Source organism: Thalia democratica, chromosome 5, assembly GCF_965202585.1.
Source record: "Thalia democratica chromosome 5, ktThaDemo2.hap1.1, whole genome shotgun sequence".
Lineage (NCBI taxonomy): Eukaryota > Metazoa > Chordata > Thaliacea > Salpida > Salpidae > Thalia > Thalia democratica.
In genome coordinates, this window is record NC_139169.1 from 58,575,801 (window position 1) to 58,594,147 (window position 18,347).

The 18,347-nt window shown below is 24.2% G+C and overlaps 1 protein-coding gene across 1 annotated transcript; it reads left to right on the forward strand.

Moving 5' to 3' along the window:
• Positions 1–6,719: 6,719 nt before the first annotated feature.
• Positions 6,720–12,991, forward strand: LOC145835898 (uncharacterized). Its single transcript, XM_082943652.1, has 4 exons — positions 6,720–6,971; positions 9,734–9,884; positions 11,722–11,828; positions 12,521–12,991. Exons 1-4 carry the CDS (start codon positions 6,720–6,722, stop codon positions 12,767–12,769), a joined length of 759 nt encoding a protein of 252 aa, XP_082799778.1. The 3' UTR covers positions 12,770–12,991.
• Positions 12,992–18,347: the final 5,356 nt, after the last annotated feature.

The window sequence follows — 18,347 nt, forward strand, 5'->3', positions numbered from 1 at the left end:
TGTGGCAATATGTTTACTAGCACGAGTTTTTAATAATAAATAACAAAAAGCATTAAATTCTTATATCCTAGAAGTTTTATTATAATAAAAAAAATCAAGTTTGAATAAAATTAACAAGTACTGCTGTTTTCTTTTCCTAAACCTAAAACTTTTTACGTTTTTTTTCAAGTGTTTTACTATACAAATAGAGTTGTGTTCTACGTTTAGCTTAAAAGCATAAGATTTTTCTAAATTGTATTGAAAAATTTGAAAAAAAATTATAAACTTTAAAATATATATTTTTTTAAATATGCCTTGAATATATTATGTTCAGTTGATTTTTCATAGGAGTAAAAAAAAAGTATATATTTAAAAACAAAATCAAAGCCATTTAAAACTTTATTTAAAATTTAACTGATTTAACTGCTGTATTATTAGTTGAGATAATATATATAAATATAAAGATAGATATATTAAAGGTTTTATAAATATAAAGATAGATATAGATTTATAAATTACCTATAATGCTAGAGCTATCATTAACTTCATTTTGTCGTTTCGTTACAGAAGTCTACTGTTTTAAAATTGAAATAACAAACAGTATTATAGAAAAATTCAACGACTTGAAATAATGATCCTAAACAAATTTCAATATTAATTCGTAAAAATATGCTTAAGTTTTTTACAAAGCAAAATGTAATATTTTATCAATTGATTACTAATAGCTAAAACATTTAAATATGCAAGTTTAAAAACAAAGTAACAAAACTAAGAAGCAGTCTAAACGACTTATTTTAATAAAGTGAAGTATTAAAAGTCTTAATAAAGGCATTTCAGTTCATAGTAACTCGTAATTGCAACGACCTACTAAACAAAATTATTTAAATACTTCTATGACCATTAAATTTCGTTGTAGATGGTGTAAACAAGATAAGGTTAGTTAAGTTTCACAGAAAGTTTTTTTTTACTTCTACTTCTTCCAAAAATGAGCTAAATGTTTAGCGACTAACTTAAGTTTACAACTTTAAGCTAAAATCTTTGTAGAATACTTTATGCGTCTTAACTATTTAAATTCGCACTTTTATAAAATATGAATAAACGTTTTTTTTACTTAAAAAAAGTAACAGTTTAAATGATTATAAAAAGTTTTACAGAGCTTTAAAGAAATATTTATATCTATCAGTTATAACTTAGCGTCACTTTTAAAACATCAATCACAATACCGCTTAATATAATTTTTGTTGAAAGCTTTTTAATGAGTAGTACAATACATATAACAAAGTACTTAGTAAAAGTACTTTTACTAGTTGTAAAGGTTATTTTATTGTTCGTTACAAACAACCTAGTTACTTAACTTTAAACTTAGCTTTTAAGATTAAAATAAATTTTAGCAGTGGTTAATAACAATTTAAATAAAATTTAAAATTAAAAAAAATTATAATTACTAAACAATTTAACTAATTTTGCTTTATTTTTCATAAAAATTTTGATAAAACCATTTATTTATGTAACAAAAGTTTTAAAGTTTTCTTATTAAAAGTTAAAAAAAAAAACAAATTGAATATCAAGTGTTGTTACATTTACTTTTTTACAGTAAATTATATTTCAGAAATATTTATTTGTGGTAAGATATATATTAGATTTCACATTTCATATTTAGTTAAACGAAATACAATAAATAATTGAATTTTCTACTTTTTAAAGCTAATTCGATTTGTTAAGATATCATATATAATTACCAGTTCTAAGACATATAACTATCTTGTCAAAGGAAAAGTTTTAAAATCTAACAATAATTTTGCGTAATATGCTTTGAGTTAAAAAAAAGTGAAAAAAACATAATCATAAAGGTAAAAAAGAAGTTCTATTTAATGTGTTTTATTTAAAAGTAGGTATTGTATACTTATTTGTAGTTTGTTTATTTAACAGTTTAAATGTATAAAGTTTTGGTAAAAAAAAGTTTTTTTAAGTAAAAGTTTACTTTGTATAAATCTGACTTAAGTACCTTATTAGCTCAAACTACAAATAAAGTTTAAAAAACTTGTATTATTGAAAAAAAATTTAAACAATCATATTACGGTAAACTAATATGAACAAAGACGTTATAATACAACAATAAAGCAAAATGATTGTGGTATTATTAACTTTATGTTTTTTTCAGTTTCTTATGTATTTTGTGATAAATAAAATTTAATATTTTAAAAAGAATAAACATGGAATAACTAATTTTATCTTTTGTTAACATGATTTAGTTTTTTTTTAGTTGTTTTTTATAAAACAACAAATATGTTTTTTATAGTTTAAAGTTTACAATATTTTTTATTTAATTTTACTATGATTTATACACAATATAAAACTACTAACTATTAAAGTTCACATTTGTATATTTATAACTAACATTATAACAGTTTGTAAGTAATATTATAAATGAAATGTTTGTAACTGGTAGTTTAATAATCTAATGATTTCTTTTACACAAATAAATCCCTGAAAATCTTTGGTAAGTGAGAGTATTAAGAAAAAAATTGTATTTGTATTTCGATGATTTAAATGATAACCGCGCAACTATTTTTGTTAGATAATACATGCACTAAGTCTTAAATTACAAAAACTTAGTCTTCTAAATTAACGTCGTTTATTTTTTTTTTGTAAGTACGTTCAAAAGTTTAAAAACTCGCTAACAAGTTGTAAAATAAACTCTGAAAGATTTAGCACTTCAATAAAGCAATACTTTATGTCGTGTTTATAAGTAAACACCATTGTACCTCCGGACCACGCACTTTAAACTAACAACATTTTTATTTGTTTGTCCGACGCCTCAGCCCAACTTTAAACAATTAAAACGTTGCAATAATATAAAATGAGTTTGGTACAGAATGCTAGGCGGGCACCTGCCTAGCTAAAATAACAAAAAGTTTGTTTAAAGAAACAGCCGACAAAGCGTTTTGTCGATTAACATTCACCGCAAGACTTTATTCAGTGAAAGTTTGCTGTACAGAAAGCTCTTAGTATTTTAATTTGCTGGTTCATTTTTTTTTGTTGTAATATGACCTAAGCTAAACTGCATTTGCAGAAATTTCCAACGCCGCTTAATTTTTGTAGAGGCTTTTGCCAGCGGCGTGTAGAACTTATGGTCAACACTTGTAAAAGAACGGCATTTTTTAGTTGGGTGCTACTGCGTTTCAAGCGAGATAGAAACAGCTAACCGTTTTAGTTGCAGATATTTAAATAAAGCTTAACTTTGTTAAAGCAAGTAGCCAATTTTTCTTCTTTAACAATTAAATTTAAGTAGCAAGTAGTCTTTTTTTATGTTTAACCTAGCAGATACCTTGTTAATATAGTTTCGTTTATACTTCTATTTTTTAAATATATATTGAACTTTAGTCAATTAAGCCTAACATTAGTTTTTGTATGTATTAGAGATTTAAACTTTTCTTTCAAAGAACAAGTTCATGAAAAGTTGTAAAGTATTTATGCTAGAACACAATTGAATATAAAAACAATATGTTTTTAATTCTTAGTCATATAGGATAATTACATGTTGTGCAAATATACATAATTTTTACTACAATTAAAAAACCTTAATTTGATTTTTTCACTTAAATATAAGTTTTAGTTGTACCAAGTTTTGAATAAATTGTTGATAACTTTATTTTAATAATATGAAGTTGTTGTTGAAGTAAAGTTTTTGAAAAAAAAAACTGATAATTTAACTTTCATCAAGTTTAGGGTATACATTTTACCAAGTATAATAATTGTTTAATAACCAAATTACAAAAAGAATTGCAATACTGTTGCAAAGTATGATTTAATTTATAAAAATCTGAATTAAATCTACAGTATATAATTAAAACCTTTTTCAACATGCACTAGTAGTAAATAATGATTACTTTAAGTTTGGCTATATGTGCACATGTTTTTTATTTGCATATACAACTTTTCAAGAAATTTAAACTACTTTTGTATTAGTTTAATTTTGTTTTGTTTTAAATCAAAGAATTTTTAATGACTAAATTTACTAACACAAATTTTTTGTGTAAATAAAGTATTTTAATACCTGCTATAAATAGTAGGTAAAGGTTTTTCATAGTTTTGAAAGGACTTGTTAGGTAAATAATCATAATTTTAATATAAAAGATATCAAAAAGTTTTAAACATCACGCTCAGTTTATGAATAATTTCTAAGCTAAAGAATATTATTTTAAATAAAAAGCTCTTGCAAAGTTTTTCTAACTGAAAGCTCAAGTAGGTATTAGTTATAAACAATAATCATATCAATTTTTAGATGGAAGTAACTAAAAATTTATGAGTAATATTTTTGTCAAGTTATTGTTATAAACATTTTAAAGAAGTAATCTACAAAAAGGTTACTTGACAATTCAAATTCGGACAACTCAGATTCCGACAATTCAAATTCTTAAAAAATTATTTGAAAGACTATATCTTAAAAAGTAATATAAATTTGTAAAAAATAAAAAATACATACGTATACCTTATTAATATCTACAAGCCACTTTTTATTTTTTGCAATATCTTAAACATATTTTAAGATATTTCAAAATTACTAAAAATAACTATGTGTTTTACTTTATTTAAGCCATGTCTCAAAAAATATTTAATATTTTGAAAAAAGAAAAACATGGCTTGTAGATATTAATAGGACCTACATATGTATTTTTTTATATTTGACACACATACACTACTTTTTTAGTTGTGGCCATTTCAATTTCTTTTAAAGAATTTAAATTATCCGAATTTGAATAGTCGTGCACCCCTACAAAAGTTGTCTATCAACACTTTTTTTTAATGTTGAAGATTTTTGAATCCAATTTTTTTTTAAAGAAAATAAAAAATTGGTTTAGTAATTAATCAAACAATTTTGATAGTTTTGTCTGTTTTAGAAATAATGTAATCAAATTTAAATTTTTTATTTTCTATATTTTATTTATCTTTGAAGAATAATGTAAATAAAAGATTAATTAGTTATGTAATACGTAAAAGTTTACAAAACTTGTTGTTCTATTTTAAGTGTACTTATTATCATAGTGCTAAAAATTGTTTAATTTAACTAAGTATATAGTCTTCATATTATTATATTTACAACTAAACTGTAAATATATTATCTAAAAATTTTCACGCACAGTTTAATTTTTTTTAGTTATAAATACCAAGTTAAAGTCATATAGTGTTTAGTTAGTCTAATAGCAAAAACAAGGCCTATTTGTACTATATATCTTGATATATGTACTGATATGTCTTTGAAAATAAAAATTTAGCCTAGATATTTATATGGTTAAGAAATAAAAATAAAATAGTAATAAAACTAAATTAGTTTCTTTTTTTTGAATTAGGGTACCTAACATGCTACATGTAGTAAATACAAATATTTAAAAATATTTTCAAATTAATGCAGCTAAAACATATGTATAACACATAAAAGTGGTATATCGTTTTAAATGTGATGAGAAAATTTTAAATCAGTGAATCACTTAATAATAAAAGTATTTTTAAACAAAATATTTTTTCTTCTAAATAAACGTTTTGAACTATTAAGTGGTAAAACAATATTTGTCCGTTCATTGCTAGTTGATAATTAACTAACGTTACTTATTTAATATATTTTTAGCTTATCAGCAAAGAAAATTATTTTTCTTGAAATACAAGAACATACACTACGAAGTGAAATTGAATGTTAAAACAATCAATTATGTTACTGAGTACTGGTTATATTCTTAATGTTTTATACAAAAAATTTACTTTGTTATATGTTTATATAAAAAAAATTTACCTTGGTTTAAAGGTTGTTTAAAGTATTATTACAGTTTACTTTTTGAGAATGATATAAAAAATTTCGATTTCAAGCATAAAATATGTACCCAAAGTGGTTGAAAAACTTGATTGAAATTTTTTTAAGTCAACAAATTTAGTGTACGTAAACAAACTTAGCTTTTAAAAATACTTTGCAATAATTGCAGCAGTTTATGTTATACTTTTGACGAAAGCCTCAAAAATGAAATTTGAAGATTTTTTAAGTTTTTTTTAACTTACGTATCATAATGTTAAGTTAATAACAATTTCTGTGCTAAAACTAACTAAATCCATTTAACACGTTTTAAAAACATTGCTAGAAATAAAAATGTAGTTGAAGTTAGAATATTTAATAGTTTCAGCTTTTACATTCTTTTATAAAGGATTGTTTATCTATGATTAACTTCTTTTTTAAACTATACTTGGTTTTTGTTATTTTTTTGTATTTAATACGAAGCTGTGTAGTTTAAATTATGTTTATAAAAACTAAAATAGATCAAAAGGACTAAAGTTGTGTTTAACTTTGTAACTAATATTATACTATAAAAAAAACAATTTAGCAAAACGAATTTTGTAAACGTTTTTAAGCTTAATAACACAATTTTGTATGACTACATTTCATTTAAAATAAACATTAAAAAAAAATGTGCTTTAAGTAAAAATTATTAAGAATTAATAAGCTAAAGGTAAATTTAACAACAACTAGAACAAAATATCTATGAAAAAGCACTTAAAACTAACTTATTACTCTACTTTAATAAAAGCTTATTTTTTATATGAACTTTATAACGAACTGGAAGTACTACTGTCTTAACTTTGGATGTTTTAAAAAAAATGTCTGTAAATAAATAAAATTTAAACAAATGTATTTTTTTTTATTACAAGAAAACTTATTTAAGCCTTATCTAACAGCCCACACATAAATAGATAAAATGAAGGTAATCTGCTCCGGATACCCGAAAACAGGCACCAAGACGATGTGTGCCGCCCTCCGCCAACTCGGCTACCACGTTTACGACTTCGAGGAGCAGTTCCTGTTCCTGGGCGACGATCTGCAGAAGGCTCTCGATTACGGGATTTCCCCGGATAAGTTGCGGGAAATTTTTAGGGACGTGGACGCCATCACCGACGTTCCCGGATGTGCGATTTGGGAGGAGCTGGCCGAAGCGTTTCCAAACGCAAAGGTTTGAAAATATTATTTAGTCTAAAAATTTAATCAAAAGGACTTTTTGTTTTCTAAAGTTTTAATAATGATCTAAACTTTTAAAATACAATTTGTTTTTTGTAGTAACTAAGTAAAGACTTAGTTGAATGATTTTAAACTTTGCACTCATTTTCTATAAAAAAGTATAACATTTTCTATTGGTTTGAAAACTTACTGAAGTTGAAATTGGTAGTAATGGATAGAAGTTAGTGTGAGAAAACGTTCGATTATTGTAGAATGGCTTTTTGGTCTGATAAGTAGTTTAATAACCTAATACAGTTACATCACCTACTTAAAAAAGTGTCGAAATCATTTTTAATTGACCCAAGTAAAAGTTTAGTTAAACCATTTTAGCTATTTATTCACTTTTTTATAAAAAGTATAACTATTCCTAAAAATCTAGGTATGTATTTATATATATATATATATATGTATATTAAAGGTTTTATACAAAGTTCTGATCGATAGTGCTCGACAAATCAAATTGGAGCTTAATTTTTATTTATTTAATTATATAAAAACTATAATTCAAACAACTGTTTCACACATTGAAATGTAAAATTTCATGTGATCGTCAGTAAGTTACAGTTTATTATAATAGTGAACAGAAATTTCGATTTTAGAACTTTTTATAATAATTATGACGTAGTAATGGTACAGTTTATTGTACGATTAGTTGAATTTGAAATACGCTGTGAATGTTATTCTATGTTATCACTTAAATGTTATTCTTAAATGTTAAATGTAAATGTTATTCTTTTTTAACAAAATTAAAACCAACTAAATATTAAAACAAAATAAAATCGAAGCGGCAAACACGAGTATTTTATAGCATTTTATAACATATTTTCCAACAGACTAAAAAATTTTTCTAATAGCTTAAAACATTTTTCCAAAATAACCTTTTTAAACTTTCCTAAAAAGCATAGAATAACATTCACAGCGTATTTCAAATTCAACTAATCGTACAATAAACTGTACCATTACTACGTCATAATTATTATAAAAAATTCTAAAATCGAAATTTCTGTTCACTATTATATTAAACTGTAACTTACTGACGATCACATGAAATTTTACATTTCAATGTGTGAAACAGCTGTTTGAATTATAGTTTTTATATAATTAAATAAATAAATAAATATATGTATATATAGAATTAAGTTATTTAACTTAATAAATTAAATTTTTCACACTGAGCCCACCTTGAGGGCTTTATTATTAAAGATTTTTAACTTGTTTTGAAGCTGATGAGTGAATAGTCACGAAACTCGAGTCCTTTGAGTTTTGCATCTTTAAATAAACCTTTTTAATATATATATATAAAATAAGGTTAATATTCAAATTTGAACACCTTCTACTGAGCCCACTTGAAGGGATTTTAAATAATTTATTGAAATAACGATTTTAAAAATGCTGGAACATATGTTTCATAAAGACAAAAAATATTGTCTCTAATCTTCAGCCAGTTCAAGTTTAAAATCTTTATAAATTAAAAACTATATATATATATATATTAGGTTTTAAGTGATAGATGTTTCTAAACACTATTTTTTAAACTGTTAATTACTTGAAAAATAAGTTAAACGTGCTAATAAAGTACTGTAAATAGAACTTATTGTTTTTTCAATTGACACCAAATTACTAAAAGACATGGCAATAAATTTTAATAGCTCTACGTTTTTTAATCCTTTTTATATTAAGTTCAAGTACAAAGTAATAAATCATCGAAGTTTCTTTTCAAAAGTTGATTTTAAGTAGTTTGGAAGCGATTTGCATAAACATTTTGTACATTATATAACTTTTACTATTTAAAAAATGCATGGTTAAAATGAGCTACTTAAAATTTTTTACTATCAGATAAAACAATAAAAAATTTGTTTGGCAAGTGCAAAGCCAACGAAATTTAGATGAAAAGTTCAATAAACTTTAAATGCGCGGTAAAACTATGTAAACCTTACATGTTTGAATATTTAAGCCCACTGTTTGTACAGTTATACGTTGGGTATAGTAAGTCTAGGGCTAAAAATAAATGTTTAGATAATTTGCTTGCTTTTTGAAGTTTGTGGAGTTTTTATTTGTTTAGTTGTATGATATACGAAATTCGTTAATGTCATTGTACAACTTTTTTTTTAACATTTGAATTGTTGCAATATGAAAAAGCAATGTGGTTTTAAATTACTCAGTATTTGAAAAACATAGCGTTAAAAACTTTTGTTTCTTAATAAAATATAAAATAAATTACTATTTATTACAAAAGGTTAAAACCAAAGTATAACCAACTTTAGCTTTTATTTACTGTTTGATAGTCTTAACATTTATAACGACATTTGTGCTATGCAATTAAATAAACACGTACTATACTAGATGTTTGTAAAAAAGTTTTCCAATATTTAGTAAAACTTTTATACAACCATTATTTTACGCAAGTTTTTTTGTTTACTTTGTTCCTATAACGATTTTTTTCTGAAAAATCAGCTCTTTAGATACACAGTAACAGCTAAAAAAAAACAGTACAGTGTGATGAGGTTAAACTGTAAACAAAAATAAAATACAGATAAGCATTAACGTTTTGTTAAAATAAGCCATTAGAGATACCGTACTATACATTTTTTCAACTTGCAAACAATTCACACTGAACAACTTACTAAGGAAAAGGCTAATTTTGATGATAATAGTAACAAACGTGTTAATTGAAAACACTGTTTGATGAAACATTTTTACAACTATCAATTTGTGCAGATAATTCACACTGAACGATCTTCAGACGAGGAATGGGCCGAATCCATGTTGAACCAGATGATTGCAGTCTTCCATCATCCGTGGATGACTTTGTTTGGACAGATCAGCTCTCCCACCGGAAGAAGAGCAAACAGAATTGCCAACTCTTCATGTGAGTACAAATAGCACATAGACTATGTTAGATTGATAAAGAAAAGTAAACCAACTCCTTTAAAAATATATAAATTAGGTATTAAATCATAGTTTATTTTTATACTTTTTTTTTGAATTATGAAAAACTTTGGCTAAAGTTATCAATTCTAAACGTGTTCAAAAAAGTATAAATAAAACTTAGAGTATTTAATCTTCAAACTTTACTTTTTTTTTATATACTTACGTGTAGTTCATAAACTTGTTCAGGAAAATTATTATAATTTTATCTTAACAACATTTTTTAACGATTGCAGTTTTTGTAAGTGCTTTTAAAGACAAAAAGGCTTTTTATAAATTAAACCTTTAAATGTGTACAATGTACACATTACACTGTAGATTTTTGTTGTTTAGAGTAATTAGTAAATAATCATAATGAGAGATGGAATATTTTCTGGTATACCACAAACATGATTTAAGTTATACTTTTGATAGTAATAAATGGATATTTCACCAAGTTATTTTAAATAAGTTTTTTAACATATTTTTTAAATGTATTACATTATAATTTCATTCTCTTATTTCATTAAATTAAACTTGTACTACTGTGTTATTTTGAACTTTAAGCCTTAATATACAAGAATAAATAGGAGTGTCAAACAATGTATTTAAGTTTGTGAATTATTTCAAAACGGCTTATAAACTTACAACAAAAGAAATGTTACTTAAACTTAAATAGTAAAAAGGTAAACTAACAAGGTGTATCCTATTAATCTGTGTACATGAATAAGCTTAACAAAAGTCAAACAGTACTCAAACAAATTTTTTGAAATAAAAAAAACATTTTATAAATGCAGTTTATAAAGTTATTATTTCCGTCTAAAGTTATATTTATTTTTTCATTTTCCACCCAAACCCACCTTTGATTTTAAATAACAAGTTAAATTATAAAAAAATTATTTAAATTTAACCTGATCAGTATTAGGAATAGTTAAAGTTCTGAATTGGACTTTAAAACTTATTTTTTAAGTTTTATAAATTTTTTATAGTAATAAATACTAAAAACTATAATAACTGATAAAAAAACAATTAAAAGTGTAATTTAATTCTAATTAACACTTTAAGTTGATGAAAGTAAGTAATAATATAAAAGTTATCACTTTTTTTTAATGATAAAATTATTAAAAAAAATTGTTTTATAACTAAAAAAAAACATCATTAGTTAACAAATAACAAAATGATAAAAACAAAAAGTTATTTAGTAAAAACAGTTAATACATTGTTAGATTAAATAGGTGCTATATTTAAAACAATATTACTTTAAGTTCAATACATTAAAACAATATAAAGATCTAAATGTTCAGCGTTTCTCAATATTTATACACAAAAAATTGAAAATATATCTAATAGTCATATATAATTTCAAAACAGTTTTTTGATATAAGTAAAAAAGTATTTTACTTTGAAGAACACAATTGAATGGTTTTCTATTTTTTCCGGTATACAAACTCAAACGTTACTAGCTTTATAATATTAGAAAGAACTTAAAATAGCAAAAGAAAACTTACCAATCGATTACTGTTATCTTTTTATTTCTTTTACGAAGTCTTACTAGAACTTTATTTTTCCTTCAACAAATAAAGTGTGTTATAAACTAAAACAGAGTATGCTTAGTATAATAATCATAACTTTTCGTCAAAAATTAAGTTCAACTATTTACGTTCAATAAAGTTTTTTGTTTTTAATAAAAATAAAAACTTTATAAAATAAAATTGATATGAGTAAAAAAATAAAAATAGGAGTTATTTTTCAAAAACTTGAATGAACAAAAACTTGAAATATATTAATTTGCATTTCAGTTCGAGTGCTGATGTCCAGGTCTCCATTCAACTCGTGGTCGCGACCTCCTCTAAACATGACAATGGAAAAATTGAGGTATCGGCAGCACAACGCTTATGTGAGACAGGTAACATAGATTTGAATTTTAAACTTTTCGTTTTATTTTAAACTGGAAGCAAGACTATTTAACTTTAATACAAGGTTTTATAAAGCAAATAGAAGCTATTATTAGATTTTGATCCAATATAGTCTGAACCTTAGTAAAACAATTTATTACCTTAATTGACTCAAAATAATTAATTTAGTTAAAATAGACAGTATGACGGCTTGTGTTAAACAGGTATTGTAGAAATAAATTATAAAACAAGTTAAATTTTCTTTTTTTTTTTGTTTTAAAGCAAAAACTAATAAAGTTTTAAACCGGTTTTTAAAGTAGTTAGTAAAAATAATCAGAATTTTTGTATCAAACTATGAGCCTCAATAAAAAACTGTATAACTTTAATTGGCCTTATAAACGTTGTGCAGTTTTTAAACACAAACATTCTGTATTGTGGTTTCACAAAAAATATTTGCCGTATAAAACAAATACTGAATTTCCAAAGTTTAACTTATTTAAACCACAAACTCTAAAATGAAATAAGTAAAGTACAATGTGCTTTGTCGATAAAAACAAACGTCAAAACATTTGTTTTAACAAATTAATACATCTTTAACACATAAACTATTTAAGAAAGAAAATTAAAAATATATCAAAAGGATAAATTAAATTTTAAAAGAATATATACATACATCAAAAGTATAAACTAATATGCAACACAGGCTGTTTCAAAAGACCGACTCCTGGTTTTCGACGTCAAGGAGGGCTGGAACCCTCTGTGCAAGTTTCTGGGAATCCCCGTACCCAGTGAGCCTTTTCCGCACAAGAACAAGAGCGGATCCGAAGTGTCTTCGATTATCGAGCACTCTAGGATGTCAGACTTGATCAAGAGGGAAGCCATTACTTTCATCATCGGGTGCGTGTTGCTCGTAGTAGCCATCGCGCTGATATTTCTGATATTTTTTATGTAACTTGAGTAAATATTTGTGCTGATTTTGTACGATGACAATCAATTTTTGTAAATCAAGGCTAAACTACTTTGCGTTTTAAAAGAATTTTTTGATTTTGAACTACTAAAAGTCTTTGGGTTTGTTTTATAATTTGAACGAAACTCAGCTTTCGCAGAATAGAGGCTGATTAATTTTTTTAAGTCAATCAGTTTAGTGTTGACTAAACTTTATTTCTTTGTTTAATTTGATATGCACTTTCGGATTTTGTACAAATAATCACTATTTTTCAATGTTTAAGTTCTTAAACCTTTGTCTTCATAACATAAACTGTTTGTTGAAACAACTTAATTTTAGTTTTTTATTTTTTCTCAAAATCCACTTTTATTTCAACATCTTAAAAGTTGTTTATAGATGTCGAAATTTAAATAGTTTATTTTTAAACTACTTATTTAAAATGTTGTTTTGTTAAAAACGTTGCCTAATAAGTGTATGTTCCATTAATGTTTTTTGTAGTGCACTTAAATTATATTTATAGGGTTATTCGACTTTATTACCTCTTTTGTTCGCGTTTTAGCAGAATATATTTATTAATTCATTTACATTGTAACTTTATTAGAAAGCTTGTTTTGCAATCTACAAAACGAATAATACTTGAAATACTTTTCAAATAAAGTTTTTTTAAATTGTAGATGGGTAAAGTATGTATTTAAAATTAAGTTCTTACAGAGTAAAACTGTTTAGTTTCTTATGTTAAAAACCTAATTTTAAGATATTTTTTTAAGGATTAGTAAAATGCACTGCAAAACATTTTTTTTAATTAATTTTAGTTTTTAATTTTTCGATCAAATTAAATATTCTACAGACTTCTAAAATTTTTGAGAATCACTAATTAAAATAACATTTTTAATTATACTGTTACTATGTATTTATTCTGAAATTTTAACTTTGTATTGATTAGTTCTGATAATTTTTTATTAATGTGTTTTGTTTTATACATAGATGTTTAATGACACTTTTATCGGTTGAAAACAAAATACTGGTAAATATTAGTTTCAGTTACAAAGCACAGTTGAATAAACTATTTTTTCTTTGTTTTAAATACTTTTACTTATTATGTAAAGTGTAAATTTTTCTAGAAAATTATGAATTTCTAAGTAATTTTAAATCAAGTTAAGTTATAAGCGTATACGCAATATTTTTTGTTAAAGCACCCACTGACTTTTTAATTCCTTAAAAACCTTGAACATTTTACTTTTAAACTTATTCTTTAATTTTCATGCTGTTAGTGTTATCAAACTTGTTATAACTAAGTTAAAATTTTATGTGTAGTTTTCTAGGTCTTAATAGTTATTATACACTTGAATAGCTGACTGATAGGAGATTCTATTTGTTTTGTATTAGAAGTTTTAACTTTAATTTCTTTTTATGTTAAAGATAGAACAAGAAAACTCTTTATAACTACGAATTAAGTCTTTAGGAAAAATGTATCAAAAATCAGAAACTCTACTTAGAACTAAAATACCTTAAAAAAATTTAGTAAGTAAAAGTGTTTTTATAGAAAAATATTCAAAATTTTTAAAACAAGTTTTATTTTTAAAGCTAAACTTAATATATGCATGAAAAATAAAAATGAACCAATTAAAATCTAAAGTTTTGTTGCAAACTTATAAGTAAAAATTTGCATATAGAAGTATGTTTCTTAAACTTTATTTTAATTGTTAAGTTGTTTTTCTTTTTTCATAAACCTTTTATATTAGTTAAAAACAAAACAACAGAAAATTTGTTTAGCTCTTTTTAAAAGTTTTGTAAATTATGGTGTTGTTATAAAACTGTATACATTTTAATTTTAAAAATAACAAAACGTAAAGCAATCAACGAAAACAACGGCGAAAGTCTGCAGAGCAGAAGCCTGGACTTTCGTTTGCCGTGTGACAAGCTCAAGTTTAACAAAGGGTTGATCATACCAATTCGAATATCAGACCTGAAGCTTCGGTAAACTGAGACTGTTTTCGTCCTTATTAGGATTAATCAGACAGTAACCACCGAAAAACACAACCTAAAACGTAAAGCTTGTTGTTTCTAATTTAACATGAGCCTTAGAAATACTTAATATAAATTGGAAGATATACTTTAATTTAGCTTTTTATTATATGTTTTATTTATAAGTGGTTAGTTTATGTCATTATAAGTAAAATCAAAATTAAAATTACACACGAAAAATGTAACTTTGTAAAAGTGATATTTAATTTATGTTTATATTAAAGATTGTTAAGTACTAATACGCTACCAATAACAGAACATCAACCTATTATCTTATTATTATTATTCAGAGGAGTAAAGTCAATAAAGGTAGTCAAACAGGATGTTAAATTGATAATAAGAAGTTTAGGTTTATGATTTGTTTTCTATTGTGTTTAAGATATGTAAACAAAAAGTGAGAGATTTAGAGGCTTAAATTAGATATTAGCATTCGGTAAATAGTCAAACCAAGTACTAAACTTAATACCTGAATTATTATCATAAAAGCAACATAGCAAAAGTTAAATAGGCATGTAAAACTTATTACCTGCAGTAAGAAGTACAACTGACAGAATGATTTTATACTTTTTTATTGCAGTATAAAATAAACTCAATTATTTTTCAAACAATCTATATAGTTGTGCTTTTACCACAGGGATCGGTAATCTGCGGCACGCAAGGTACTTATCATCTCTAAACTTTTTAAAAACATTTATAAGAATTTTGTGTGATAAAAGGTTACAATTAGGCTCTTAATTTACAATAAATCATTACTAGTGTTTCATTTTGATTTTTGATGTTGGTTAATATAAACACTTTAATATAACTGCCGCCCGTGAAAGACTTTTTTATTACAGTGCAGCCCGCGAGCACCTTTTTTCAGAAAAATTGGCCCACTACTTATAAAAAGCTGCGATCTCCGTTTTATTACCTATAATATTTTATATTAACACTTTATAATCAGTAATTTTATGAATACCATTGTATTATGATTCTTTATGTTGTATTTTATTTAGTTTAAACCCCCATGCAGTCATTATTTCAAAAAACACTACTTATTAGGTTAGTTTTGTTTTTATTTTTTTGTTATATTTTGTTGGTGCTGAAAACTTGAACATATATTTAATATTTTAGCAGTTACCAGTTTTAGAATTAGAATAAATTTTAGTAAAACTGCACAGGCTTCTTTAGAACTGTTTGTTTAAAAAAATGATTTAAACTATAGTACTAAACCTACAATAATACATTTAAAAAACCTAAATAAAAGTAAAAAATGTAATAAAAAGTATTTTTTTGATATTTTGTGTTTATAGTTTAGTTAATGACAAAAAAGGACGCTCAAAATATTTGGTCTTTGACCTGGTGCACGAAGAACCTTTCGGTTATCGAGTCAAACAACGGATACTTTTTAACGTCTTGTCCAGGACTATTAGTTGTAAGTTAAGCTTGAAAAATCATAAAGTTATTACGGTTAAAAAGTATCTAAAATATATATAATCACATATTTATTTTAAGCCATTATATTTCAAGTGCTTATAGCAAAAACTGTCTTTTTAAAAATCTGAATTTAAAATAAATTCAATGTCTTAGTCAAAGTTTCTAAAATCTCCTTAATTTTAAGTTTTTTTTTTAAGTTTTTGTTAAATTTAGTTTTGATAGTTCTTCGTAATACTTATAGGTTTTTTTAATATTTAAAAAACAAATTTTTACGCTTAGTTATCTTTTAAGAATCAAACAAATTAAATTTTTGTAAATCTAATAAAAGTAATGAAAAACGACATTGTGAAAATTGAAGTTTTGCTACAAAAGTATCAAGTTTATCTAAATTTTTATTTTTAATTCACATGCCATTTCATTTAAATTTATTTTTATTTATATACTTAGTTTAAAATGCTAAAAACATACACTGTTAGTTAAAAAACATAAAAAAAACTATAAAAAATAGCATTTTTTAACATTTTTTCTAACCATAATTTTTTTAATTAAGAAGGTTTAAAACAGGGGTCGACAGCCTTATGTAACTCGCATGCCAACTTTCCTAGGAAATTGCTCGCGGGCCGCAGTACTAAGACAAAAAACCTTTAAGGGCCGCATTTATTTAAAAAAGGTTCTAGTAATCAGAAGAAATATTATTTAAAATCAAAAATAACATAAATTAAGCAATATTAGAGCAGTAATAAAGAGTATTTATTGAAGTAAGAGCCTAACTGTAAATTTTTATTACAAAATCTTAAATTTCATTGCTTTTGGAATGTATATTTTTGGCTAAAAAGGAGCTCGAGAGCCGCATATTTTGACTTTGAGGGCCGCATTTGGCCCGCGGACCGCAGTTTGCCGACCCCTGGTTTAGAACTATAAAGATTTTTAACTTTTATTTATTTCATAAAACCTCATAATAGATCTACCAATGCTTTAAGAGTTGAACTTAGCCGTATTTATAACAGATAAATTTAAACACGTTACATTTTGGGCCAGCATGACATGAAGCTAGTAGATAAAAACGTATAACTTATTAAACTTAGGTGTTTTTTAACTCGCACTTTTGAGTAGTCTCAGAAGTTTGTTTAAGTAAGCTGATATTTATAATTTATAACAAGTATGTACAAACTTTAAATAGCTTAGCAATAAGATGTAAATTAAAATATAGTGTGGTTCAAAAACACATTTTAAATATAAAGGTAATGAAAATAGACTAACTTTATTTGACTATATTTTAATAGTTTTTTTAAAACTTGTTTAAATCTAAATCAGGAAAAATGTTTAAAATATTTTTAATTATACTTACATATACTAGGTATGAGTAAAACTAATGGATGTAAATTTTTGGATTTAATTTTTGATATATTTTTCAACAACGAATTAAGAAAAATAATCTTCTAAACAAATTTTATTTTTATATAAAATTCATTCAAGCATAGCTATAGCAACATGTAGTTCTAAGCACAGGCTTGTTTTTTTAATTTATTTAATTTCGAATATTTGTCAAGCTTTTGATTTGTTTTTCAAAATTTAATCAGTAGCTATAGAGTTTATAAAAGTAATACTTTTTTCAAACAAAATATATTTTAAGGGTTAAGATACCTAAAAAAACTTGCCTTTCTCTACCCTCGTATTTAAACTTTTTGGTTAACTAACTACTATCGAATTATTAAATTTTTATCACTCCTAAATTGTTGGATATCGTATGATCATCAATACATATAATGTTTTTAATTTAAATATTACTGACTTGAAGCTTTACCCTCTAGTTAACTTCACTTTATATATATTTTTCTAACACTAAATTTTTTTTTTATATACTTAGTTCTAGTAACATGTTTTTACAGTTTTTAAACTAATTTGTAAACGTATCAATAATGAAAATTATTTAAATTTTTTAAAGTTATTGACTAAAAGATACCATGTTTTTTGCTTCTTTTGAAAATTTGCATAATTTTAGAAACTCTAGTCTACATTATTTTTTAAATGACAAAATAGTTTTATTATATATATATCATTACTTAACATTATTTTTTTTCGCTCTTGTTAATAAATTTTAGTTATTTTGTAATAACTACTTGAAAATTGAACTATGAGTTAT

Excerpts from the sequence above, each read along its gene's own strand:
- LOC145835898 (XM_082943652.1), top strand. The coding sequence starts at position 6,720 with ATGAAGGTAATCTGCTCCGGATACCCGAAAACAGGCACCAAGACGATG. Across the intron at positions 9,885-11,721 it reads CAGAATTGCCAACTCTTCAT|TTCGAGTGCTGATGTCCAGG; the intron begins GTGAGTACAAAT and ends TTTGCATTTCAG. Across the intron at positions 11,829-12,520 it reads ACAACGCTTATGTGAGACAG|GCTGTTTCAAAAGACCGACT; the intron begins GTAACATAGATT and ends TATGCAACACAG.